Source organism: Aptenodytes patagonicus, chromosome 3 (assembly GCF_965638725.1).
Source record: "Aptenodytes patagonicus chromosome 3, bAptPat1.pri.cur, whole genome shotgun sequence".
In the NCBI taxonomy this organism is placed as follows: domain Eukaryota; kingdom Metazoa; phylum Chordata; class Aves; order Sphenisciformes; family Spheniscidae; genus Aptenodytes; species Aptenodytes patagonicus.
Window position 1 is genome coordinate 85,533,147 of NC_134951.1, and position 27,996 is coordinate 85,561,142.

Genomic DNA, 27,996 nt, shown 5'->3' on the forward strand with positions numbered 1-27,996 from the left:
ATAGAGTGAAATTCATAGCAAGATTCACTACTGTAGCAATACTATTTAATTGTAACTCATGAAGAAGGTAGAGATTAATTATTGTGAAGCTGTATGCTAATAAACCATTTCTTGCAGTGTTTTCATTTGTAGTTAATGCATGCTACAGAAGAGGGTAGGCTTTAATGCCTTTTTTTTTTTACGTGCTTGCAGGAGATGTGTAGAAAGCTCAGCTGCAGGGCTGGAAGCAGAACCCACATCTGGTGAGCTGCAATTCTAGGGCCTACAACAGGATCATACTTGAAAGACGTCCTGTCTTTTGTATGTGGGCTCATATTAAAATGGCAAATCCCTCATCCTTTCTGGAGCACCTGCTTTTCTGAACACCTTCTGGAGAGCGTGGCAATAGCCAAACCTCTCTCCCTGAGCTTCGTTTCTAGCAGGTGCTCCTGCCCTTGCCTCTGCAGGCCAAGTCCCATCAGAGTCCCACTCTGCTCCTCTTTCCACTACCCTCCTGGCTCTGATTCTCAGCTGGCTCTCAAGTCAGCACAGATACTGGTCTGGCAGTGTTTACTTCCAGCCTGAGGAGGCTCTGATGAGCAGGTGGAGAGGCTGCTGGAGGCAGTGAAACTTCATGGTCTCAGGCTGGAAGAAGGCGGTGTGGCTGTATTTAAAATTTTAAAGTCTAGTAGCCTGAAGCATGGAGACTGGTGAAGGTGCCTTGGCACTGCTGCGCGGACATGCAAGAGGCTCTTCTGTGGATCTGCATGCTGGAGGAGGTCGGGCTTCTTTGCAGTGGCTGTCACTGGGTGGGCTCTGCTGTTCCTATGTGAATGCAATCCAACCAGGCCTCTGACTGCATTTGGTGGTCGATGGGATGTTGTCTCATTTGTAACTGCTTCGCTGAATGGGGACCCAAGTGGAGTTAAAGGGCTGTGGAACTTGCCTAAAGAGCCTTTTGGTCTTCTCCCCACTGACCTCTGCCGACATCCTCTTATGCAGCCCTGTCCGCTGCACTGTGTGCTTGGGGGGTAATTCTTATGCCTGAAACACTTTCAGGAGCTCTGTGCTGGGACAGTGGGGACAGCTGCAGAGCAAGGATGAAAAGAATATCATAAATGTGAAAAAAGTAAAGTGTGTGTATGAAAGGGAGGAAGGTGGGGGAACAATGATTTTAAATAAAAAAAGAAAAAAAAAGACTCCAGGATCCCTTTTGTTCAAATAGGAAAGAGGCTGGGCTTTATCTGCTTTTGAAATTAGAAAATTAAGAGGTGACTCCAAGAGGTAATAGTCTTTTACAGGGAACAGAGTCCTGTAAAAGAACAAAAGGGCACTAACTTTTAAGAAAAGGTCAAATTATGAAAGGGGTAATACAAGATTTCTTATGCAAGAAGCAGTTCAGATTGTGTAATTACAGCAATCCTTTTATCTGAAGATCTCACACAGGTGTTAATTAAGCCTAATGAGGCCCCTATGGAGCAATTGTTACTATCTACATTTTTACAGACAGAGGACCTAGAAGCTGAAAGAAATGGGGTTATTCGTTTGAGGTTGTGTAATGCAGCACTGTAGAATTGGTGCTCATGAGAATAGGCAGAGTGTGACTTGAAGCCACCTGGCACAGCCATGGGCAGAACCATTTCCATGAAACCGTGCTGTATATCTCTATTGCTTTTTTTGCCTGAAAATGTAGGTATGTGTAAATGCATAAAAAGAAACTGTGGACTGAGAAAAGTTACTCTTTCTAGATGGGCTGTCTTGATTATGCCTGTAACTACTTCTGGGTTTTTTTCTTTAATTTTTTTCTAACATGCTTAAAATCTACAGGATCCTGTGACATTTTGGTTAACATTCAGTGTTTTGAGAGCCTTCTGGGAACAAGCAATGATGAAAATACACCTATGTTGGTGAGGTATTGTATGTTAATTCCTTTCATGTGTTCACTTCAGTCTTCTCAATGCAGAGCAGATGGATAGATTGTTTTGTGAGCTCCTTACAGGGAAATCAAACAACTCTTTACTATTGTTCTTCTTCCTATAATACTCTTGAGCTGTTGATAATTCCACAAGAAATTCTGTACAAATGCTGGTGGATAGGTGAGGGTGGGAAAACAAAGGATTTTGAGATGCTCTTGGAACACTTTCTTTGTAGGACATTGGACTTTTGAGCGAGTCATCTAAGTGTTTCCTCTGTTTCTGACCATACTGCACATAGCGTGTGTGTGTGTGGCTGCCTGCCTTGTATTTGTTCTCCCTGCCCCCAGGCAAATCCAAGATTAAGCCTGTCAAAATTGCCGCCTTCGTTGTGTCTGGAAGGCTCCATAATTGCTTGAATGTGGTGGGTGCACTGACTCTACTGCTACCCTGATGTGTTGGCATAAATATAGAGGGGTGGTGCCTCTGAGTCGCCAGCTCTGCTTTGCACCCTATTGTCCTACCGTGTGGACTGGATCATTTATAAATGACTGTGCTGTGGTGGAAATCTGAGGTTTTTCAAGGCTTTGTTCCTCACACACAGAACACGCTTCAAGGGAAGTGTGTTGTATCTGCTCATCTTCCATAACAGAGGCTTGCAGGCTATGAAAGGGAAAATAGCTCAGCAAACCAAAGTAATTTTTTGAATAAGAACCTGCTGGGCTGGGGTTTTTTGAGTTTTTAGATGGGTCTAAACGAACAGCAGTCTGTGAAAGTACATCACTTCAAGTATGGAGTTATTATCTGGGACCTTTGTTTGCTGGTAGGCAGCTGGTCTATGCTACTTGTGAAAACATAACCACTTGGCAACATTATGGTGGTAAGAATCTGTTTTGGAAGAGTTAGAAAATATTTAAAGGTAAAGACTGCTTGGGGCGGTTTGTCTTCCTTGGGTTTCTGTGCCAGTTAAGGGAAGGTCTTCTCATTTTCACACAGTGGAACAATTCATGGCAGTAAGTAGGTAGTGCGAGGGCTGTAACATGTGCGTAGGGAGCGGGAGAAGTCTTTGTTTCAGGGCAGTGCTTTGGCGGAAGGTAGTGCCTTGCAGTGCAATACGTTACACCGCTGCGAAGCTGCTGACATGAAGTATGCCTTGATAGCAGAGGAAGTGCCTCCTCTGAGGTTATTGCAGTGAGATGCGGCTTTGTTCCAGTTCAGTGTGAGAACCCGTTTCTGTAGAGGGGTTTACTTTGCACGGTGCTCTGAACCCCACAAACTTTCTGATTTTTTTACGAATTTGGTGCCATTTTGGGAATGTCATGAATTATTGAATGTTTTGAAATTGGGTATCAATTGGACAAAGTATGCTTGACATACAGTTTCCAGGGAAAAAAAAAAGGGTTTACAGCTTTCACATTTGATATTCTATAACTTTTTTGCCTTCCAGAGTTGCAGGATCCAACTACAGTTGTCACTGCCCAGAATTATTTAAATTGTTTTGTGTTTACCCCGTGTATGCTTTAGTACCAAAAGTAGTCTTGGGAAAGCAATGTTGAAGATGGTAGTTAGGAAACAGGCGAGAGCTCGGTGTTTGTATATGTAAGCCAAATAAACAGCATGTGTAGGTCAAATAGCTAAAAAGCTTTAGTCTGTTTTCATATCTCTGTGCCCCACCAAAAGTTAACTTTATTCTAACCTTTGTTTACAGTCTGGAGCGTGGTGGGGGAAAAAGGAGTTTCGATGGAGGACTCTTGTGTAAATCTGGCAGTGTAATTCAAAGTCCAGCAGAAATCCAGGAGGAACCCAAATCACTTTTCGGAAAGAAAGGAGACCCAAGAAGCAGATGCTAGCTGAGGTGGAGGGTATGGGAAGGGAAGAGGATGAAAGGGTGGAGAAACAGGGTGTAAGGGTGCCTGTGAGTTGCCGAGGAGAGAGAGTTGGTTCGTGAGGCCAAGTTCAAAGGGAAGCGCAGGAAATAAGTCACCGGACATTAACAGTCAGCAACTATTCTGTGTTTAAATGATTTCCTTTGCTATTGAATTCAGATTCCTTGAGCTAGTGGAAATTACTGGATCTGACTAGATATAAGGAAGACAGTTTTTACGATGAGGGTGGTGAAACACTGGCACAGGTTGCCCAGAGAGGTGGTGGATGCCCCATACCTGGAAACATTCAAGGTCAGGTTGGACAGGGCTCTGAGCAACCTGATCTAGTTGAAGATGTCTCTGCTCATTGCAAGGGGGTTGGACTAGATGACCTTTAAAGGTCCCTTCCAACCCAAACCATTCTATGATTCTATGAAATTTTAAAATTTGTGAATTGATTTTGACTTATGGCAGGCAAAATAGTCTGAGAACAAATTACAAGTGTTGTAAACTGTTCTCTCTTATTGCTTGCTTTCTTAGAATGTGGCCTTTTCTGGATGAAGAACAGCAGCGTAATTTCTGGGTGCTAGAACAGTGATGGATGGTGGAAATGGGAAATGTGGCTAGGCTGAACTAAGCTAGCATCTTTAGTAGTTTTTAAACAGTTTTTGGTTTTGCATCTACTGATCCAGAGTGGTTGGGAAGGGTATCAGCTTAATTTGAGGGTGAAGTTTTAATTCTTGAAGAGCACTGGGGATAAGGAAGGAACAGTGAAAGAGGAAATTAGATGTATGTATCTGAGATTATGTAGAATACTAAATGTGAGAGCGGAGACCTGGAATACGAGAAGACATTGAGCACTATTGTGGGAGCTCATGAAGGGGAATGCAGAGAGCAAGAGAGGAAGAAAAAAGATGTTCTTTAACCAAAATTCTGGCATCCAGGTAGTCATCCATAATGAATGGATGTACTGTTTTCAGCTCAGTTACCACAAAGCCTTCCTTTATCTTCTCTCTCCCCTTTTGTTTCTAGAGCAAAGCTTCAAGTTTCCTTGTAGAGTTCCCCACTGCAGTGTTCAGATCAATTGGTTTGGGGTTGCGTGCATGTATTTATATTCTCTTTATAGTTCTCTGTGTGTAATATCCATTCTATAGGAAAGAATATTTGATACCTTTTCATCAGCATGCCTTGCCACAGAAGGAAGATAATGTTGTCTAATTGCATTTTGGTTTTGGTGGTGCTGATCTGTAGCTGGTGGCTTAAGCAGAACTGCAAGCAGATTTCTTCGCATATTACAGTCCTTGGGGAACATCGCACCATTTAATATACGCCAAACTTTAAAATCTGTGCTAGTTTCTTTCAAACTTCAACTTAAAGCAACTCTACACTACTCACTGGTGTTTCTTAGCCTAGATTTTGTGCTGCTTTGTTGTGCATTTTTACAGCATGGCTTTTAAAAGTATGAAGATAAACCTTTGAGGAACACTTCTTTATGTTATCTATACTAGTTTTGGACTTCTATCACAAAAAAAAAAAAAATCTTTTAAATGGTGTGCTTTAGGATGGTATTTTTAATATATTCAGGTTAGGCAATAACAAAGGAGCCTTTTCTCTGTTTGACAGCTGGAACAAAGCACTTTAGATTCACAATATGTGCTTAAATAGAGCCTGGTACAAAAAAATCCCAACATAATCTGACTGTGTCTCTAGTCATAAAATCCTTGATATGAAAACCCAGCTATAGTCCATCAGATTTTTTAATTTCTTGTTAGAACATTTAGAACTTGCTTTATAAAAATGACCAGTATCTCACAATATAATGCAATTAGTTGTAGAGTATTGCATTGTTTCACTGTTAATTGACTGGCCTGTCTTCTAATCAACCCATGGCATTTATTCAGAGGCAGTGAGGAAAGGCAGATGTTGGCTTAGAGATTCCTGGAGCAAGGAAAGGGACATAGTGAACTGGGATTGAATTGTCCTCAGTCGACATTAATATATAGCTGACAGTTGTTCATGTATGTGAACTGTGCTGATTGGAAACCTTTACCAAAGCTCTTCCTCTACCATCTCCAACAAAAAAAGGAGCTGTATTGCAAGCCAAGGAGCTTTGCATTGATTTCTGCTAGCTTCCTTGTCTTGAGGGATCTTTTTAAGAGTAGAATTTCATCCAGAATAGGGATCTGTGCTATTGTGCTGCATAGCCTTACTTTTTAAAAAATGCAGATTCAGCCTGGAATCAGCGGTACATGTTTTTCTTTTATTTCTGTACAATTTCATATGTAGTGACAGTACTGTCAGTACTGCTTACAAAATAATGTTGGTATCAAATAAAGTGCACCAGCCATCAGCTTGTTTTTTCCTTTAACGTCTCTTTGGATGTTATTGTAAATTATTTTTACTGTAAAGTCATATTGGAAATGTAGGCATCTCAGTGGTTTCATTGGAAGTTTGATGTTTATGAAAGAATATGAAAAGCAAACAGTCAACAGGACACTGTTTATTTTGTATTGTGACTTGACTGAAACGGAAATGATGTTTCCAAAAATGCCTATGCATTAAAACCCTTGTGCTGTTCAAAGGAATTTACAAATGCAGCAAATCTGAAGATAAGGACTATAGGGGATAGACACTGTATAGAACTGTACCTTTACTCTAGTGCAATTACAAAGATGAGTAAGGGGTTGCCACATACAGAAAACTGTCCACTATTTCAGCAACTGTTATGCATGTCAGGCACTTTAAAAAATGTAATTACTCCAGCATCTAGAAAACTATGGAAGTGGCTAGTTTATGCTGTAATGTAAAATACTTATGAAACTCTTACTATTAAAAACTTTGCTATTAAAAATACTATAAGAACTTAATGTTTTTCAGAAGTGTCAGATTAAGAGCAGTGGAGATTAAGCTGCATCTGGTACGCTGAAATTATTGTACATCATTTTCACCCATATTGTATGTCTGATGCTTTGTCCTCTCCATTTGTCTTTTCAGCTGTCATTTGTTTTTATTAACTGTAAATTTATTGGAGTAGGATTTTTTTTTTTTGCTGTTGTCTGAGCCTAGTATGATTGGAGCCTTTCTTGGAGACTTCTCTGTGAGGTGATAGTGGCAAATAATAACTACTTTGCTTGCGGGATAGTCATGTTACAGGAAATTGTGATGTAGGTTTATCCAGATAGTGCTGATGTGCCTTAAACTGAGTCCAGAAAGAACAGCTGTGAGGATAGTTCAGCCTACATTATTGCCAGGTGATAATGAGAAAGAAATACGGGAAAGCAAAATTTTTCTAATGCTGGCCAAGTAACTTACGAGATTAATCACCCAAGTCAGGACTCTGACATTTCCCGCTGGGATCTCACCCCCCTCCTTTCCCAGAGGCGTGCTGGAAAAACCTTTCTGGCTTTGTGGCTTCTTGCTAATCTTCCTGCTGATGTTGAAAGTAACTGTGCCTACACCCTCACAAAACCCACTGAGTCCTACGGCTTGTGCCTGTAAATCACCGCTCCGTTTAACTGTTATTACTAAGAGGCAGAGAATGTTACAGATCTGAGTGGCAATCTGTCAGTGGTGGTGCTGCTATGGATGTTCTACAAAATAGGGGCACTGGTCAAAATTTATGCTGAAAGTCTACACTAGGCTTGTACCAGTGCCCTTCTGGGAAGGTGTTTCATGTACAGCATAGAATTTTCAGTGTTATGATGTAAACTGTAGGTGGGGAAACTTGGTGTTGTGCTTTGGGGGAAGCATCAGTGAAACTTCTCAGAAGTTATCTTTTTGTTCAAAACCTAAATGAATGCTCTTAAATTCAATATGAATTAGAGGGGAAAAATCAATATCTGCTAGTGTGTCAAACTTCTTTTTATAAGGAGCATAACAGCTGAAATGTGTTTGTTCTTGTATTTTTTTAAAGCTTTCAGACTTCCCAACTCTGCTGCAATACTGACATTCAGCACATTAAATTCTGAAATGTTATATATGTTTTAAGGATGCAGCAATTTCCTGGCTTGTAACTGGTATGGACTGATGGGGGGGGGGGGGAATGCAGAGCTTTCTGGGAGGCAGAGAAGTCTGCTTGAGCAGTCCTTGTAAGAAATCCTTCAGATACTGTTCTCTGTTGCTTCTCTTGCAGGCGCTATTTCAAGTACCAGCTTTCCTTCCCTTTTCTCCCCCACCCGATTTATGTATACTGGTCTCTCGTTGCTAGGAAAGAAAAAGGAATGGAGAGACGGTAGACAGCTGATGTTGCCTGCAGCAGGAGAAGCTTGCGGCATCAAATGTGACATCAGGTCATCGCTGTGCATTTTCGCTACTCTGATGCCTTGAGTCTGGCTGGGAATGCCGGAGACCTGTTCTCTTGTACTCTTCAGGTTACTATTTTTTTAGCTTCAGTCAGCACCAGAATTGGAGGCAAACATTGATCTAGCATCTCAGTGGTGTAAAGGAGGAACTAGAAGGGTTTGTTACCTGTACTAAGAGTGCCAAATAACTGAGGAATATACACAAAACAAAGAATTATGGAGTTGTAGCACTCTCTACGGATTTTGGCCCTCCTGCTTTGAGGTCATTTCTGTAGCAGTTGCTTCCGACTCCAAAGGATGTTCAGCAGTCAGGAGTTTGATTCGCTCAGCTGTTCCTCAAGGTTGTCTTGATAGCTCAGGAGCACAGCTGGAGTATTGAATTTCACAAAGTTGCCTTTTTGGTTGGAGTGGAAAAAATTAAGTGGTGGGTAAGCGGGGTAATTTCATTTGCGTTTTGCTCTAGCAGCCATTATGCTCTAGCCTTTTATGAACTGAACGCGAACGTTTGGCTGTGGTACCTAGCGGCTTATAGCTTTGTCTGGAAAGCTTTAGCCTCTGCTTACTGGCCTTTCCAGGAGTACTTTTTTCACTGACTGCTGGAAGTATTCCAAGGACCCTGGCCCAAATAGCATTTTAGTTCAGATTCGGTGTGCAAGCCTTTGGAGGGAATCTCCCAATTGTCCCGATTACCGTACTTTGCTTTGCATTGTAGAGCAGTCTCGGAGTGCATGGACTGGTTTTCTTTCAGGTGGAACAAAGTCTGAAGATGTGCTCTAGAGGTGTACCCGAGAGGCTCCAACTACTAACTGGCCTTTGGTCCACAGGGCTACACTAAACCTAGTCTGAAGTAAGACCCTCTGAACTGCAGTTGTTGGTTGCTCAGTGCTGGAACTGTTTTGCTCTGCAGATGTGCTCCTGTTAGTCCACATAGTCGGAAGGGTAGGCATAGCTCTGGGGTACAGCTGCTGCTCCTGTCACTCCAACAGGCTCTTCCAGTGTCTGTCCCCAGCCCCATGCCTTTTTGGAGCCAGCCTTGCCCCGGGTGTGTGGTTTGACTCCGTGCTGCATTTATTTTGTTGGTTTCCGTATGCAGGGCTGAATGGAAGGTAGAAAAGGTTTTGCTCTGCACCAGTGACCAGACAGCACGTGGTAGGGGCTGGCTGTTCAACTATCCAAATGTAATCTGAAGCTCTCTTTTACACGTATCCGGTGTGTTAGGACTTGCAAGGAATTGAGTATCTTCTGTTGTGTATCTGTTTGGTACTGTTAAATGGTTAATTATCCTTAAATTAAGAGCACGTGCATACTCCAGTTGCTTGTAATGCCTTCATTTCTGATCACAGTATGTGTCTTCACATGTCCTATTTGGATATTAATTGGTCTGCATGTTCTCCTGCAAGGAATTTTGTAGGAGGCCAGTGCTAGTAATTGGGCTGTAGACACCTTGCTTACTAGTCTGTTCTCCAGCTGCATTTCAGTCACGTATTCAAGCTCTGCATTAGACTCCTCACTTTCTAGCCTTTGTAGATTGCTTTAGCTAAAGTAAGTCTCTCTGTCCTGGAAAATGAGTGGTGCAATTTGAACATGATGATGCCTAAGTTATTAATGTGCAGGGAAAGTGAAGAAGGAATGTTTTGTTTTATTTACAGTTAAAAAAAAAAAGAAACACCTAATAAAGATCATCAGACTTTAGATTTAAAATTACCAAATGGGGTATGTGTTTATATAATTCATAATTCCATTTTGAAATTCTCTGTCATAGTATATTTTGGAGACCAAAAGCATAGATAGCCTGAGGAAAGAAGTTTCTGGTGGATAGATGTCTACCTGTTGGTGACTTTTCCCCCCCCTCTTTTCCTGATCCTAGGAATAGTGCCTTGCTCAAGAAGTCTTTCAGCTGACAAACATTAGAGGTTCAGGAGCAATATCAAGGTAAAGGGGCACTTTGCACCCTGGTTCTTAGTCTCCTCTCTAAAGGCCTGCCGCTGTGTGTGGTTGGAGACAGACTGCTAGAAGAGGAGTCTTTGGATCTGAACCTGGGACTTCTTTAGTTCTTACAAAATAGGTAACAATATCTTTCATGCTGAGTATACAAAAACACTTCAGTCATCTTGGAAGCTTTAAGTTTTTAAGAAAGTGAATGCTGGGGAGGTTACCTGGCTCTGGAAGTATCTAGCAGGTAAGAAAATGATTTTAGGGCTGCAGTGTGTGATTTGTGCATGTAAACCCTGCACAAATCCTGGTTTAGATCCTTCAGATTTTTGGGGGAAGGAAGGAAATAGGGAGGGGGTTCTTTACAGGATTGTGGGGCAGGATCAAATGGCCTTCTCTAGAAGAAACATTTCCTTAATGTCCAGCAATTTGTAGAATAGCACGACTGATCATCTGCCCACCTATCAGCAAAGAACAGACATAAATAAACATAAATACATGCAGTATGTAGCAAATGAGGTTCTACCCTTACTGTGAAGATTTTCTTAAATGTTTTTTAAATGATGATAAATAGTTCTGATAAAGTGAACCTTCTCTTCAGGGGAATAAAACCAAGATCAGAATATGTAAAAAGTAGAGAGGTAGCCAGATATTCTCATAAGGTCAATTAAAAATTACAGAAATTGCTTCCTTTGCTCTAAGCTGTTCCAAAACATGATCTTTGGAGACAGTGCAGATCTCCGACTGCTATCTGTTTAATTGAGAACAGCAGTTAGTCAGCATCTTCCAGGCCTGTACCTTGGGTTGGCTTTAAATTGAGTGGGATGTCTGAAGTGTACCAGGCAGTAACGGGCTGGGATGGAGGGTAATTTAAGGGTTGACTTTTGCTGTTTGCACTGAAGTAGAAGCTTCATCTAGGGTATCCATAGGACTGCAGCAAGGCAGCAAGCTAGCAACAGAATACAGTGAAATAAAAGGCTGGTAGAGAGAATTAAGCCTTATTGCAAATTCTTGTCTGTAAAACAGTATGTATTGAATACGTTAAAGTTCCTTCATTTAAGAACTTCATCAAATGGAGGGATTGCTTTTTTGCATGTAAGCTGTGTGTTAAATGACTTATTTTGAGGTAGAGTGTGGGACAGAGGAACAAAGTATTAAGTCTGTGTGTGTGATGGAGGTATCTGAGTGTGTGTGGTTTCTTTTGGTGTCTCAGTCCATCAGTGAGCTCTGGGATCCTGTGAAGGTCTTTCTGTGTTGAAATAATGTGCTTAAAAGACTAAAATGAAGGTAAAAGAAAGTGGTGTCCTTGAGTCTGATGGCTTACGAATAGCAAAGGCCTTCTGTGTCTGCTTCTTGGCTGGAAAATCCTAGAAAATATGGTGGGAAGGGATCTCAGGAGAACACATTTGATCTTGCTGGCCTTGACCTTAAAAACTATGCCAGAGCTATTCCTGAGAGCTGTTTGACCTGAAAACCAACACTGGTGGAGGTTTCCTGGCTGTCCCAAGCAGTTAGTGCTTTACTATATCTAATGTTTTTCCTCATCTCCTTTGCTGCAACTCGGGTTTGCTACTGGAGGCTCAAGTGCTGAGGAGAGGTGAAAAGCATTGTATTACTGCTTTCTTTGCAGCTTCCTGGTGTGTAATAGTACTGGAAGTTACTCCCCTCAGTCTTTATCTCCACTAGATCAAGGAACCCTGCTTATCGCTGTCTTTCTCACATGTCCTGTTTGCTAGACTTGTCATTGTTTCCATTACTTCTGCTTAATCCAGATCTCTCTTGAGCTGCAGCGCTGAAAGCTGGACTGAGATAAGCCTTACTTGCATGGTTCCCTGCTCTGCAGCTGGCACTGAGGTGCCTTGGTCTTTCCATGCACTGAAGACACGGCCAGGTCAAACCGAGGGGTCTCCTTTCCAGGAGAGGAGCCTAAAGCTGAGTGCTGCAGTGTTCAGCTCAATGGTGGTGGAGTCATAGTACTTATAAAATGCCAGCGAAACAATTATTTAGAAATGTCTGTTAGTAGAAACTAATTGAATTCTGTGTAGACTGGAGTATATAAAGCAGGACACAGCCAAGAATTAATGAGAGAGAATGAATTGGCACGTGGATCCCTTCATCTGTTTTCCTTCTCAGAATAGCCTGTTTCTAGGGCCAGAATGGGTAGGAGTAGAACGATGAAACAACTGGACATACAAACACAGTGTGAGCATAATTATGTTGAAGAACAATGACAACATCGTTGAATGGCTGTAGAGGGTTGCCACAACTCCCGCTCAGGTAACACAGGAAGCCCAATGGTGAATGGTTTGAGTAAAAGGAGGTGTTTCCATGTGTTCTGGCGTTCAGTGGTCATTGGTCACAATCCAACCCTTACTTTTCTGTTTGTAACAGTGATATTTTGGTGGCTGTGTTTGAAATTCCACATGAAATGCGAATACTGATATGTTTTTCTGGTCAAAGTATGGGCTCAGAAGTCTCATCGGGGCCCAAATTCTGGTTTCCTTGTGGTGATAGGGATAGGCTGAAGCTGTTTAGCTGTGGTCCCTGTGAGACACACCGTTGATGTGGTTCACCTCCACTGCTGAAAAAGTGTTTTTCCTTTGCAGGAAGAGTATGCACACATGTACATGTGGTTGTTGGGGCAAGGCCTGAACCCTGCAGTAACTTGGCTGGTGATCATTTCAGCTAGAGCCTTCTGGCAGTGTTTTGCACCCTAATAATAATAACAACAACAACAACATGAGTTTAACTACCCTGGAACGGTCTGCTGGCCTAGGGAGAAGATCTAGTCTCATTAGTACATTCTGTGTCTTTATTCCACCCCATCGGCACAGGAGTGGAAGGGAGATCAATACTAATGATAGATTACTGTAAAAATGGATCATTTCACTAAACCAGCAAATGTAAACAACCCCTCTTCTTAAAACCCCTTTGAGGATAAAGAAAGAAAATAAGCAGTAAAAAGCATGCGCAGATGGATGTTATTCTGATAGTAACACGTTGTATTGAAAATGTTAGAAGGGAAGGAATGCTAATCACGCAAAATTGTAGGCAGCGGGGTCATGAGGAAAGTACTGAATTGTAAAGGTTTTCCATTTGTGGGCTAGCTGAAAACTCTCTGATTTGACTAATGTATCATCAAAGGTGTTCTGGCTTGGACCAGTCAGGCTTGTTATCTGTCATGTATGTGATTTTGCTAGTATACTGGCACTAGAGAGAACAGAGAATATATGTACCAGAAATAATAATTTGTATTTGGAACTATGTTCCTTTGTTTTCTACACAGGGAAAGAAAACAAAAGTAAGAGCTAACTTATATAGAGAAGTGTTTACTCTAAGAAATTTATAGATTTATGATAGAGTCAAAGCACTCTCTTAAGGACCACTGTTATTTTTATTTAAAGTTGAAAGTGAATCTTTTTGTTGGATGATAAAGTAAGCATAATTCAGGAGAGTCTGGAATGAGATAATTGTTTAATTGCTATAATTGCATGTGCATTTTCTGCTGAAATATATTGCTGAGAATATCATATGTGATTCTTCAGTTCTTGATCTAATAACAATGCAATTTTTTAAAAGGTCAGACTTTAAATGTATAACTGCCATCTAAGATTGTTTTAAAACTGGAGCAGTGAAGAGTAGGAGTTTTCTTAGAGTCGAATTCAGAGCTGTTACTCTAGGAAAAGAACACAGATGATAACTTTGAGCCAATTCTTTGGAGCCTTACCAAATTAAAACTCTGTGAAAGTGCTGGGAAGCCTGCAGTTTTGTCCTTGTCATAGAAGAAAGTAGCTTAGCATCCTGGTTATCTGATGTTTTCCATTGTAGTCTTAGTAATTCATCCTTGAGCAAAACAGACCAATATATTTTATCAAAAGGGGAAGAACCGTCTGTGAGGTGGTTTTTACTTTTTGTTGATCAACATTTTTTTTTCTTCTTCAGATAAAATGGAACCTTTTTGTCACTGTTAAGTAACGTGGTTTTTTATTTCATTTCTAGCTGATAAATTTAGACGGAAACTGGAGGAACTGGAGAAAGACAAAAATTCTTTAAAATTTCAGCTTCCTTCAAGGCATCCTTCAATTAGCAGGTTTTTGGATAGGTTCGTTACCCAAGTTCAAGCAGCATTGCATTGGGCTGCTGATCATCGGTAAGTTTGATTCCTTATTATGTAAAATGGCACTTCTGTTTTTCTCAAAATGGAGAATACAATTTATGAATAATTTTAATAAAGAGTTTTAAGGACCTTCTAACATATCAATATGGAGCTTGTTTATGACACCCCCCCCGCCCCCCGCTTCTCTTTTTCTTTCTACAATTCTTTCAGAGTTGCCCTGAAAAACATTGATCATGATGAACTGGTGAATTAAATGGAACTTTTCTCACTGATGTTGAGTAGGAATGGGATTGAATCCTTGACGCGGCAGCTTGAGCATACAACAGCAAGGCAGCTTGAGCAACGGTTCCCTGTGGAGTTAATTCTGATGCTCCTATTCAGGCAATGAAAGGATATTTAAATATAAAGTAAAAACAGATTCTTTTTTGATATGCATAGATCTTTGGGAGCTTCCTTTTATGCGTCACTTATTAGGTGGCAGTAATGTGCTCAGTCCTGTACCAAGTCACAAAAATAAATTCTCAGCCTTCTCTTGAAGGGATAACAACTTCAGAGATTGGGGGAATGTGAGATGTGTTGGATGACCCAAGGGAGGCAGTTAGCTTAGGAAGAAAAAATTGTCTCTGTTTCTAGGTCTTTCTTCAGCTGTGCTACTGGTTACTGTTATTAGAAGTAAGAGGATTCTTCATAGGTGTTGCAAGCTGTTCTCAAATGCGCTAGCACAAATGAAAGAAGAAACCCCCTTTCTTTTCTGGCAGCTTATACATATAAAGGCTGCAGTGTGATAGTCAATACATTTGGGTGTAATTTTTGATATACATGGAAATTAGATAAAATCAGTACAGATAATAAGATTTTATTGCAAAATTTGAGACTTTTAAGGGTATTTTTAGCCTCTATTTATAGTATTTAGTAATGAGGCAGGTTTAAAACAAACTGCACTCCCTCAGAGCTGTTTCCTTCTACCTTCTGAGGCCCTAAGAAGCTGTTTTACCATTCCTTAAAGATTAGGATACAACATTCTGTATTTTGTCATTAAGACGTGTTCGCTCTATGCATTAGTTTGTAATAATGATTTTGGCTTTAGGGGTGGTGTTGTCTTTAGTGTCTTAGAAATTGCGTCACTAAAGCATCCTTGAAATACATAGTCTGCTTATTTTTTTCCTATATAATGTATGTATATTTTTATATATAAAATATCTCATATATAATATATACATTTATGAAAGTGTTCCTGTTCTTCAGATGATTATATCTGCAACTCTTCTCTTTGCACAGGTCTGAGAGCAGTGCCATTCTTCAGGGTCAGATGAATATCCTCTTCACTTTTCTGTCTTGTGCACACTCCTTTCTTTGAGCTTGAGTTTGACTGTTGTTGTGACCCCCTTTCTTTTTCTCGCTTGATTCTTGTAGCCTTTCACACCGCTTTGTCTGTGGTCTCACTCTTGTTGATGCAGCAAGCGTACCCTTTGTCTTCAATAGGGGTGTTTAAAAATTTTTCTGTTCCAACAGTATTTTTAGATAGTACAGGGTACAAAACATGACCACTTCTTCAAGGAAAATTTGTAGACTTCAGTTTTTATTTTCATTTTGAATCGGAACAAAACCAGTATACCCAAGACTTCTTTTTTTCACCTGGAAAATTAAAAAGATGATCAGACTAGCCCCAGAAGACCAGATCATTGCAGTTTTACTGTAATCAAGCCAGTCTCATCTTTTTGCAAATAAAGAACTTCTTAAATGAAAAGTGTGTATGGCAGGTTATTTGTTTAATACGAGACTGAAATTCATGCCCCAGTTTTGTTTTACTTGATTAAATTATGAGATGAATTTTTAGGTGAATGCAATCAGTGTTGACACAGGATATTGGGGGCAGGTGGTAGGAGCCCAGGTTTGGTTATGTTTAGCTTAGGAACAATACCGTGTTCGTGCAATCACCCAGGTTTGGTGAGATCAGAGAGATCTTGTTTCTGTTTCCTCAGTACAAAGTAGGCAGATGTACATGGGATTTCCAAGGAGGTTCTGAGAATAACCTATGTTTATTGTGGATGTTTCCTAAATTTTCACCACCCACTCAAATTTCTATGGCATACAGCTCTCAGAAAGACGCAGCTCTTAATAAAAGAAGGAGGCTTCAGAGCTGCTGCGAAGTGTAGTCAGTTGGAGCCACAGCAATCTATAATGATTGTAAGGCACATACACAGTGATGGCCTAGCACCTCATAATACGGGTGTCTCTTTGATCTATTTTGTTATTACAGAAATACAGTTACACTGTCGTTATGTCTATTTTGTTTAAGTATTAATGCCACTTATTTTAGTGCTAGGGTTTTATTTTGCTTTTTCAGTATATTTTTCAGCCCACAGAGAGGGAGTAAAGCATGTGTGTCTTCTGATGGTCCTGCAGAAGAGACGGGAACCTCTTGTTCTGCACACTTGTTAAACAGCTGTGTATGAAGATCATAATTGCATGATTAATCATGCTTAAACCAGACTTGTGATGCATGTTTTATATGTAGCATGGATGTATTTGCTTTGCAAGATTACGATGGGAAATCATGCTTCAAAAACATTCTTTGTTTGAGACAGTATTTTTTTAAACAGGATATTGAAATGCATCTGTACCCTTTATGTGGAAATGCACGCACTTGTCTCTAGAGATGGACACAGAAATGCAATTGGCCTTGCAAGCGCACATGCTCTTATGCAGGAACATGCAAGACAAAATAGGTTTGCATTGTTTGCAGGTGCATTCTGAGAGGCTGATTATAGACTTGACACTTAATGTAATGTACTGATTACCTTGGGGTCGAATCATGCAAGGATTTACAGCTGAGGGTTGTACCGACCACTGTGAGGAATCCCACTGACCGATTTTTGAAAGAACTTGCTGTGCAAGAGAGAAGTAAAATTTGGCATTGTGGAGCAAACACGCCAGATGATCTCTAATGTAGTCTCCAAAAGCTGTCAGAAGCTGCAAAAATGGCTTTGGCAAGTTTTTAAACTTCTGTCTAAGAGATTTTTCTCTGTATTGATAGAAATTACATGCCTTAGTTTTGTCTCTTTCAAGGCAGTGATGGATAAATTTCTGAAATATGAAAAAGCTGGGGGAAGCCTGAAGCTATACAAGTTTTCCTTTTTCCTTCTTCAGCATGTTGTAAAAACAGTGTAAATGTTTGAGATAATATAGGAAGATATGCCAAGGAGAAATCTCTTGTTCTCTAGCTGTATCCATTTAAGATGTAATCATTCTGGTGATGGAGTGTGATAACTCTGAAGGTGACATGTAGCATTCTGACCTTTTTAATCTTTGAAATGTTGATACTCGGCGATAACGCTAATTTTTAGCTTTTTTCATTTTTTTCAAAGGGTTAGACATGAAGAAATCCAGCTTTGGCACGAAAATGAACATAAACTTTTGAGATCCACTTACCAGGAGAGGACGCAGGTTTCAGCCACAAAACGAAACCAACTTTTTCAAGAAAAGAAATGGTTACAGGTAACAGGACTGCAAAGTTGTCTATAAGAACCAGTGCTGTGTGCAGAAAAGCTTGTAAGCTGTCACACAGAATTAAATAAATTTATTGTAATAGTGACTTTGCTTCTGTGCAGCAATTAGAGCCTTGGCTGTAGTCCAGTTGATAATCTAAGTGATGACTGGAGATGGCAGCCACAGGACTTGTGTTAATCTCATTACGGAGAAGCAGAACTGGAAGGCTCGGTGGCTTGTGTGTGTGCTTTAACTTTCCTCATTATTTTTTTGTGTGCTCTTTATGTTCTAATTTGCCATTTTAATATTTCACTGATCTTCAGAAGTTTTTATTCGAAGACAAAAAGTTTTGAGGGAAGCAATCTTTCATCCATTTCTGGTTAGAATTGACTATAAATACATGATTTACCAGCTTTTGTTCCTGAAAGATGATTGATACATTTCATAAGGATGAAGGAATCATCATGGAGCAGTTGGCATTTGCCAACAACAACTTTGCACTGACACGTGATGCCACAATGTGGTAATTTGGCAAATGGAATGTTTTTAAGATGGCTTCTGTCCAATTTTAAATCTGCAAGCCTTTTAAGCAAAATTTAGCTCTTTCTTTTCACTGTCCTTCAAAAAATCTGTTTACTGTCTAGTACAAGTCTTTGCTCCACCTCCTTTTAAACCCTGGTAATCACACTCAGCAATGTGACATCTTGGAGAGCTAGTAGGTCTCGTTTTCTTTTTTTCTGTGGTGTTGTCTTGAAATCTCATTGTTTTTTATACTTTTCTTCCTTTGGTGGATCTGATAGTATAATCATCTGTGTGTATACACATAAATATATATATATAAAAAACAGAAAGAAATGGAGAAAAGCATCATAGGTGGCCATTGGAAAATCTTACTGAGATGAAGAAATGTCTTTTCTATCCTAGTCATCACCTTTGTATTGTTTGGATTTATTTCATCAACATGTAAGAGGAGACATAGTCTAGTTCAACATTATCAGTGTCCAGAAAACTATTTTTGGTAATCTAGATGTCCAGCCAGCCACCTCAAGCTATTCAACTGAAAACTGCTGTACTTAAGACTCCACGCCAGCTAATGTTTTTATACTTGCTCCAGGTGAATCTTTATTTCTGTGTAGTTATACTAGGGACAAATTAGCCACATCATTGTACAGGCACGCTATTTATGAGCATTTGTTCAAAATTATCGTGAATTCCAGGTTCTGGAGAAGTCTGACCTGTGACGTTTGGTGGGTCCTGGCATCGCTTAAGGATTGCTCCTGCCCAAAATCTCACGTGATCTGAAATCGTTATTTTGTTTTTTCCCCCTCAGCTGTACTTTACCTTCCTTTTCCTTCTACCCTCTCTCCTGTTGGTTCTGCATTTGTCTTCAGGGATTTGAGAAAGCCTGTGACAGCATCTAAAATTTACATATTAATGTTTCTACTGCAATCTGTACTTCCTGGAGAACACCAGCCCATGAGTGAAGTTGGAAGTTTACAATCGGTACTGATTAGCCATCGTGTTAGAAATCTCAGTTTAACCTCAAATCCACAAAGTAAAACTCCAGCTTATGTTTAGTGAGCCAAATATAATCTGTTGTTCCATGCTGAGACTTTAAGTCCTTTTTATCTGTCCCTGGAGGAGGCTGACCAAGAGCACATTTAAGGCTTCTTGGCATTTCTGAAAAAGAATGCGAGAGAATTCCAGTTTACTGACTAAAATTTCCATTCTCCCAAGAATGCCTGTGAACTATTCCCAAGTAGAACAGCTTTCTCTCTGTGAATACAGATTGTGTGCTTCTGGTATCTATTTATGTTGTAAAAACATTTCAGTACTAAAAGTGTGTTTGTAAAACCAAATTCTGTTCATCTCCCTTTCTGTTCCCATGTAGGTTGCTTATTGCAGTGATTGCAATTACATTTTCACAGAATATGAAGGTCTTTGTATTAAGTAGGGCCTATTAAGATTTTGGCAATATTCCCAAACCAGTAACACAGAGACAGAATTGTCCTTTGTGCGCACTAAAAGCCTAATTTCAGACTGAAAGAAACAAAACTGATGTTTTTGGCCTGCTGACCTTTCTGTCCTTGACAAATGCCTGTGGGTTGAAACATGGGCCACTCTGTTCTCTTGTCGCTAAATCTAAAACCAAAAAAGGAGGAAAATATTTGATGAATCTAGTGCGCAGCACTAATAGAAGTTGAAATTTTTGAGCCCGTCAACCTTTGAACATGCAAGGACTGTTTCTTGTTGTTTTAAGATACTCAGGGAGCTTGTTGCAGTGCAGCAAACCTGAAAATATGGTTGTTGACAAAATGAGCATTAGTGAACTAAACTGCACTTAAATTACATTGAAACCTTAAATTCTTTCAATGTTTTCAAAGTGAAGCACTCAAAAAGCAAAGAAATGCCGAAGTCTGTTATCTGTGCATAGTATGTATGTTTTATGAGAGTCTTTAATTGTATGAGCATGCCTTTTTTTGCCTGGATCCCTGCCTCATACATTGCTGAAGATGGAAAGTGCTTGTTCAGATACTCAGAATACCATTTTATCTTCATTACTCAGTATTCGGCCCCAGAACCCTTTTACGGTATGCCACTCAAACCCTCTTTTGGATGCAGATTTATTAATTTGTGAATGGGCTCTTTTTACAGCATTAATCAACATGGCATCTGACTGATTCAAAACCACTTAATTTTATCTCCATAACATCGGTTTGGGTGAAGAGATAGTCTTATTGCCATTTTACAGATAGAGAATGAAGAAGTGAATTACCATAAAAAGCTATATGGTCGTTTCTAATGTCAGTTTTGTAATGCCTAGTTATTTACCTGAAAAAGTTTTGGGCGGGTTTTTTTCCCTTTTTTTTTTTTTTTTTTTTTAGCTGGACTGAATGTGGTCAGCGTGTGGAATTACGAGCTTTGATTTCTGTTGAGAGTCTATAGATAGCACTTCAGAGACCTCTCTTGTTGGTTATATGGAAGATGGTGAACGTTCAATCTGTGGCTGTGTGTTGAGAAAATAGTTTAAGTGGCTTGCAAAGTTTCACGGAGACTGTAAGAAATGTAGGAATAGAATCAAATTCTCCAGTATGGCATTCAGCTACTTCGATAGCAAGTAGTTATCCTTTGATTTTTTTTTTTTTAAACTCACTTTTCAAATTCTGGGACAAATGAGCAAAGGGCCATATATTAAATAATTTCATTAACTCAGCAACCCAGACTCCTTCATGAAGTGCACCTTCCTTGGGTGCAAGCTACCTGTTAGGTTTTCAAGGAAAAATTAGAATGTGCTCTTGCAAGAAACGTCAGTATCATAATGCACGGGGTTTGAACTTCTGGCAAGATGAGTGCAACTGAGGTTGAAGCTCTGGTCATTTTAAGTCAAGGGAGGGATTTTGTGCTTTTAATTAAAATTAAATATTAATAATCAAAAGGACTGGCCAGACAGTCAGTGATTCACCACTTGTGTCCTGTGCCTGATGTTGGATTGGAAGCCTAGAGGAACCATTGCAGGGATATTCTGCCGGAGGACAGATAGGTGGTTGATCACTTTAGCTGCCAGTCTATAGCAAGATTCTGTTGTCATGGTTGACCTGAGATACTGCTTTTTTTGGGGGAATTTTTTGACTTGGGAAATACCCGTGTATTTTAAAGGTAAAAGGTGACTGACAGTTGGTGTTGGAAGAGGAACCTGAAATTTGGTGTTGAAATGAAGGTGGGGAGTTTCAGACTGTGGAAGCACTAGAGTTTCTAAATACAACAGGCATAAGAATTTTTGTGTGTCAACAAAAGAATGTCTTCTCATTTAATGTTGTGCTAAACTGGACAACCTTAATTCATGCTACTTCTGAGACTTGTACTGCATTTTTCTAGGGGCAGAGGAGTTTCTCTAACAAGGTTCATAGTAAACTCAGATTTCTGTTCTATGCAGAAAGAAATTGAAGACCTCCAAGCAAGACTGGCCATATTAGAAGCAAAAGATCAACAGCTAAGAAGAGAAATTGAAGAACAAGACAGGCTTATTCAATCGCAGGACTGTGAACTGACTGCTTTACTTGGCTGCATTTCTTTGAGAGAACTACAGGAAATAAGCAAGGCTGTGGATGACACTTTAGCATCCTCCTATCAAATTCCATTCAGTCTGGATCTTCCAGGGACAATAAAGAGGTATTTAAATTTCAATATGTTGCCAGTGATGTAGAGTCTTGTATCTTCCCAATGTACTGTTGAATTTCTGTTGTTGTTTTCTACGTAATTGTGCCAGCTAATTAGCTGGATTCAGACACTTTAAAATTTTCTAAGAACAGATGTTGAAGTTCTAATATTAATATACTTCCTCAGGAAAGAAGACTTTGTAGTTATTTGAAGGTCTTGCACTTAATATTTTTTTATGGTAAAGAGCCACCTACAGAAAGCATATGTATCCATCAACTGTTAATACTTATCATCAATTTAAATTATTTCTTGTTAACTGGTGGAATTTTTTTCCCCAGCTTGGTAATGCAGTAATTACAACATATTTCTCACAGCCTGAAAGTGTGTACCAAATAAGTATTAGAGATGCTTCTTGCTTCAGTGAACTTCCAATTATAATAAAGTCCGATGTGATGAGTGTTAGGCTCAGACAGTGGACTCGAGGTAGTGGGGGAACGGATAAAGCATGAAGACTTTTGGGACATCTACAGTTAAATGCACAGCGTATGGTTCCTTTAAATGAAAAAGTAGCTACTCTTGGTAACTTTTTGGAAATAACCTCATCTTTATTTACAAAAGTAATAGAAGTGCTTCAGGGCCTAAACTGTACTGGCAGTCAATGGGACGTTGGTGATGGAACTTTGAAAGCATTACTGCTGCTGTGTCACCAGGACAAAATAAAATTCCTGTTTATCCTAACTTGCATTTCTTCCAGATAAGCAATAACTATGTTGCTTGCAATTTTTTTTCTCCCTTCATGTTTATTGGATTTAGTTTGGTTATATTAACATTCATGAAAAAAAGCTGCTCATGTGTGCTAATTTATACAGATTTTTTTCTTAAAGTCAGCAGAACATTTCATAGAGGACATATATTCCTCTCTTTTGAGGTTTGTTTAAAATTTTACATTAGGTTATGGAAAATAGTTTCTTGAATTAAGTTTAGTTTGTTTTAATAGTATCTTACACCTGTGTTTCCGAGATTGAGGAATAAAAGGTCTCAAGCAGTCTGCCTGAGAACCCGTGCTTTGTTTTGAGTTTTCTCTTAGTTTTGGATTTGCTTACGAAAGAATATTCAGATATTTTTTTTTCCTCTCACATTGCTGATGCAACATTTGAGTTGCACTTATCTTTAAATAATTTCCCAAAGAGTTGACTTAAATTAGTACTGGTTCAGGAGGAATTTGCTCAGAGTTCTTCGCTCACTGGCACCACAAATAACACAGTCACTTGAGGGAATACAGGCATTCATTATCCGGAATGGGTTCAGAACTTTAATGAAGGTTTAGAATTAATTTCTTTCCTTTCTGTTTGATTCAAGGCATCTTTTAAAAATGAACTTTTCTGTTTTAGTTTTGTTCGTTGATCAAATTTGTGTCACCAGGGCCAATGATCAGGTGTTTTCTGCTCTCTCTCCCATAGCTGAAGCTCCTCTATTGCAAGTGGGGACAGATAAATGCGGGTTGGGGCTGCACAAGTAAGCACACTTAGGCAGGCATCTGTGACAGCCTTCGGGAACAGTTTAAATCTCCTATGTCAGGTTATAGTCGTGTGCTCTTGTCAAACCCTAAAGCCTTTTCTGACCAATTACAGAATAATTTAGGAGGTCGTCTTGTCAAACCCCTGCTCAAAGCAGGGCCACAATTTCCAAGTGAAATCAGGTCGCTCAGGGCCCAAGTTTTGCATATCAAGAATGGAGATTTTGCAGCCTTGCTAGGCATCCTGCATTTCACCACCCATGCTGTGAACTTTTGTCTCATACCTAGCCAGAATTTCCCTCGTTGCAACTTGCGTTGGCTTATCCTAAATCAGTACTTCTTGTGAAAGGCAATTGTATATTAGGTAACAGGCAGTGGTGTAGATGCCCACCTGTGGCATGGACACATGGAAGCTAGAGTCCTTGGTTCACAATGTGGAAGCTCTGCATTTAGGTCCTCTGCAGCCTGTCTGGATCTGAACCTACAGCCTCAGAGCAAGCTCTTACCTGCTAAGGATTTCAGTGTTCTGGCAGGGAGTGTGCTCCATTACAGTTCTTAAGCTGGATCTTAATGTATCCAGGAATGCAAAAGCAGAAATCTGGCAAAAGGCCAGAAGGCTAACCGGCAAGAGGAGATCTGATTCTGGGAGAGTGAAAGTGGAGAGGATTAATTGTTATAGCACTCAGCTGAGATGAAAGAGACACCTGGTGGTCATATTTGTTGAGGGAGTTGGCAACTGTCCATTGATGAAGTGCTAGATTTTTTTTTCTTCTTGTTCTTCCCAACTTAAAAGCAAAGTGAACTGGTAGGAACGTGTCTCAACCTGGCTGATGCAGCCTGGCAAAGAAGCAAGGTACCACTCGCTGCCTGTTCAGCAGCTTCTCTCCTCTCTGCAGGAGATGGTGGCTCTCTCTGAATTAAAAACACCTTGTAGGTGTTTTCTCTACATGATGTGGCTTCTTGGTCTGGTAAATTCCATTCAGAATCTGCCCAAGTGTTGTATATTCTGTGCCTGCTGCTCTATTGAAAAATGCACAAGCTGTCTTGGGAGTACAGACTGAAATCTCCAGTCCAGCTGTGTGACTCAACCTCTTGACTTTATCACGTGGCCCCTTCCTTGCCTTTTGGTTCTCAAATTTATTCCCCCAAACCACTTGCTGCTTTAGGTGGCTGAAAGCATCCCAGAGCTGCGCTTGCATAATGGTCAGCAGGCACATTTCCAGCATGGGTTCTCTGCCACTTCTTCGCTCTCTACAACTACCTGAAAGGAGGTTGTAGTGAGGTGGGTGTTGGTCTCTTCTCCCAAGTAACTAGTGATAGGACGAGAGGAAATGGCCTCAAGTTGCGCCAGGGGAGGTTTAGATTGGACGTGAGGAAAAATTTCTTTACTGAAAGAGTGGTGAAACATTGGAACAGGCTGCCCAGGGAAGTGGTGGAGTCCCCATCCCTGGAGGTATTTAAAAGACGAGTAGATGAGGCACTTAGGGACATGGTTTAGTGGGCATGGTGGTGTTGGGTTGACGGTTGGACTCGATGATCTTAGAGGTCTTTTCCAACCTCAATGATTCTATGATTCTATGATTCTTGCTTTCAGGGCAGGCTATATAACCAGAAGGGCTGAGAGGAAGAAATATGCTCCTATGACGGTTGCGGTTAATTAACAGTGAGAGTTAGGCTCACTGTTAAACTGAACAAAGTGATGGGTGTCTTCCTTTTAAAGCTGTGCAGTCCATCATAACTCAAGTAAAGTGGTCTTATGTCTGCATCCATTCATGTTCTGTTCTCTCTTCCTGCAAGATGAAAAAGCAGCAAGTAGATAGTAAGACATCTGGTGTGGATATACTTCCCATGTGCCTATGGGCATCCCCTACATTGTCATACAATTACAGAATAATTTAGGAGGTCGTCTTGTCAAACCCCTGCTCAAAACAGGGCCACAATTTCCAAGTGAGATCAGGTTGCTCAGGGCCCAAGTTTTGCATATCTCCAAGAATGGAGATTTTGCAGCCTTGCTAGGCATCCTGCATTTCACCACCCTTGCTGTGAACTTTTTTTTGTCTCATACCTAGCCAGAATTTCCCTCGTTGCAACTTGCATTGGCTTATCCTAAATCAGTACTTCTTGTGAAAGGCAATTGTATATTAGGTAACAGGTTAAAATACTTGATGAAGCCGGTTTAGCATATTAGTTTTAAATTCCAAAGTCTTGGGATGTTTAATGTGAAAGATTTTTTTGGAAATGTACACTTTATTTTATGAATCATTGCAGAGAGAAAAAAAGTCTTCTAAAGTTAGGGCTATCTGTGTGAGAAATAAAGCTATTACTCGTGCACATATACTAAAGATCGGTGCTTATGTAGAAAGTCGTTCAGTATTGATGTGCTGTAAATGACAAGCTCCTGGGTATTAGGTTGCAAGATACTATGTATTTATTCTAACTGCATTGTGCTAGTCAGTAAAGTACTGCTCTAACGTGCTTTTGCATAATTATTTGTTGGGCACATGAATTGCATTCAGCACTGGAATAACACAGGGCTGATGTGAAGCATCTCTTAAGACAATCTATGCTATGATGGATTGTATTGAGTGGCTTGCAGCTCACTATAAAATACCAATTATTTTGCTTTTCTTGGTCTAAATGCTATTAAATAGCAACGTATTAAAGCAAACTTCAGGAAATGTGAGAGAACATCTTAAATGAAGAATAATTGCCCAGATAGAAGTGTGCAGAAGCAAGAGAGCGAGTCAATGTAACATTGGACTGAGCATTGTTTCTAAGCTTATTTTTCTTGTCAAACGTTGTTATTTTCAGGAAGATTAATAATCCTTTGTTTTGTCTTGTTTATCTTCAGTATGTGGTGGTCTTTTTGAAAACAAAAAGCCTTTGTCAGTAACTATAGCATGCTTTGAGTTTGAAGAATTGAGAAATGTTAGACACGTTACCCTGGACCCTTTCTTGAGGGCTGTGGAAGCTGAGGTTAAAACCTGGCCAGTTAATGCGCAGACAAATACATTAGCTTGCATTTTGACAGGGATTCACATTGAGGTTGAGACCACAGAACATGGTTGTTTTGTTCATCCAGACAGGCCTAATTTGCTCTTGGTAAACTAAAGGGTCTAATCATTATTATAAAATGAGGAAATTGCAGTGCAAAAGCTCAGTTCGCTTGCGTGGGGTTGCGTGGAGATGTGTTTAAAAGGTGGGAGCAGCTGGTGGTGTGTGCACCACAACACCTGTTAGTGTTGTAAGTAAAGATGACATATTGAAATCGGAGGAAAATAGGTCTGAGACTGCAAAAGGTAACAAAATATATCATTTCTGTATCCTCTACCATTTCAGAAATATATGTTTTTAACTAGTGTAACTTGAATCTTCTAATTAATTAACATGGTCTTATTTTATATTTGACTTATTCTCTTCAGTACCTGTTGTTTCCTTTTTTTTGTTTCTTTTCATTTCACAATGAAAACTGGGGAAGTCTGTTATACTTCTGTTCATATCTAGTTTCACTTAGCATTTTCTCTTTTGTTTTTATCCGTATCTACAGATGCATGTGACTGTACAGCATGTCATCCTTAAAATAAATTGCACAGTTCCATCTGGACTATTGTCTGGGCACTGAATGCTGGTTGAAAGAAATTCAATTAAATATCTTTCCAAATATTTGAATACTCCACCTCTTCTTCCGCCCTTTCCATGGAACAATTTTTAATTAGTAGGAATTTGTTCCACAGTGGGTGTGTGGGATCTTCTGAAGATAGGGAAATTCTCTATTCTGTATATTAGTTATTATAGTACTGTCATGGCTAGTGGCGCAAGGAACTGAACTCGAAGTTTTATGCAACCAGTTCACTCTGCTTTAGTGATGCCTGGAGCTCATCTGACAAAGATTAATTCAAAGTGAAATACAAATGCTCAGGGGGTTGAAAACCTTATTAGTTGGAATATACTCAAAGCATTCAGCAACTTCAGTTGGGGCCAAAGCGTGATAAAGCCAGAAAAGGTGGGTTTTTTTTAGAGAAGTTGGTTTAGTTGGGAAAAGTTGGAAAAAAAGACTTCTACGTAGTTTCACATAGTAGCTTAGGAAAAGTGCCCTTCAGAACGGGCTGTGATGTACTGTTGTTAGGAGAGACTGCTTTGTACACCTTTTGTTGTTCTTCAAAGTATATGGCCACATGAAATTTCTAGTCAAATTAGCGGTTAGCAAGCTACCTGAAATTACTGAAGTCTGAATGCAGCCGTGTTTATTCACATCAGCCTTTCAACAAAAATATTAGCTTTAACGAATTGTATTTAGAAGAAGCAAAACAAATCGCACCCTGTCTTTTCAAAAAGATATCTGTTGTTTGCTAGAAAACATGCAGTCAATCCAGGAAAGTCCTTTCTAAATATGTGGTTTGAAGTTTTCTTTGGCTATTTCTGTGAAAATGCATACGTATAAAAAATATGCTCTGGGAATAGAAGGGTAGCACAAATACAAAGAGCAGAGGGATGAAATGGCTTTCTGGCGTCAAAAAGTTTCTACTACAGTGCACAGGCTGCTAATGTTCCTGACTGTTTGCTGGGCCTGTGTGTGGGACAACAGAGAACTGAATTGTGCTTTTAATGCCAGATACTCTTGGAGTCTTTGCTTCTGGGTTTACTTCCTGGGTTTTTGGGTTGTTTGGAGCTTTTTTTGTTGTCTGCACTTTTTCCTTAGTAGTGCTTAATTACAAGTAGAAAGTGA

General features: G+C 39.9%; 1 protein-coding gene across 1 annotated transcript in view; it reads left to right on the top strand.

Moving 5' to 3' along the window:
* DISC1 (DISC1 scaffold protein) overlaps positions 1–27,996 on the top strand; it is a 212,339-nt gene that overhangs the window by 48,471 nt on the left and 135,872 nt on the right. Inside the window, exons 6-8 of the mRNA XM_076334113.1 lie at positions 13,990–14,140; positions 17,476–17,605; positions 21,531–21,766. Coding sequence (XP_076190228.1) covers positions 13,990–14,140; positions 17,476–17,605; positions 21,531–21,766 — 517 coding nt within the window. The remainder of the gene's footprint in view (positions 1–13,989; positions 14,141–17,475; positions 17,606–21,530; positions 21,767–27,996) is intronic.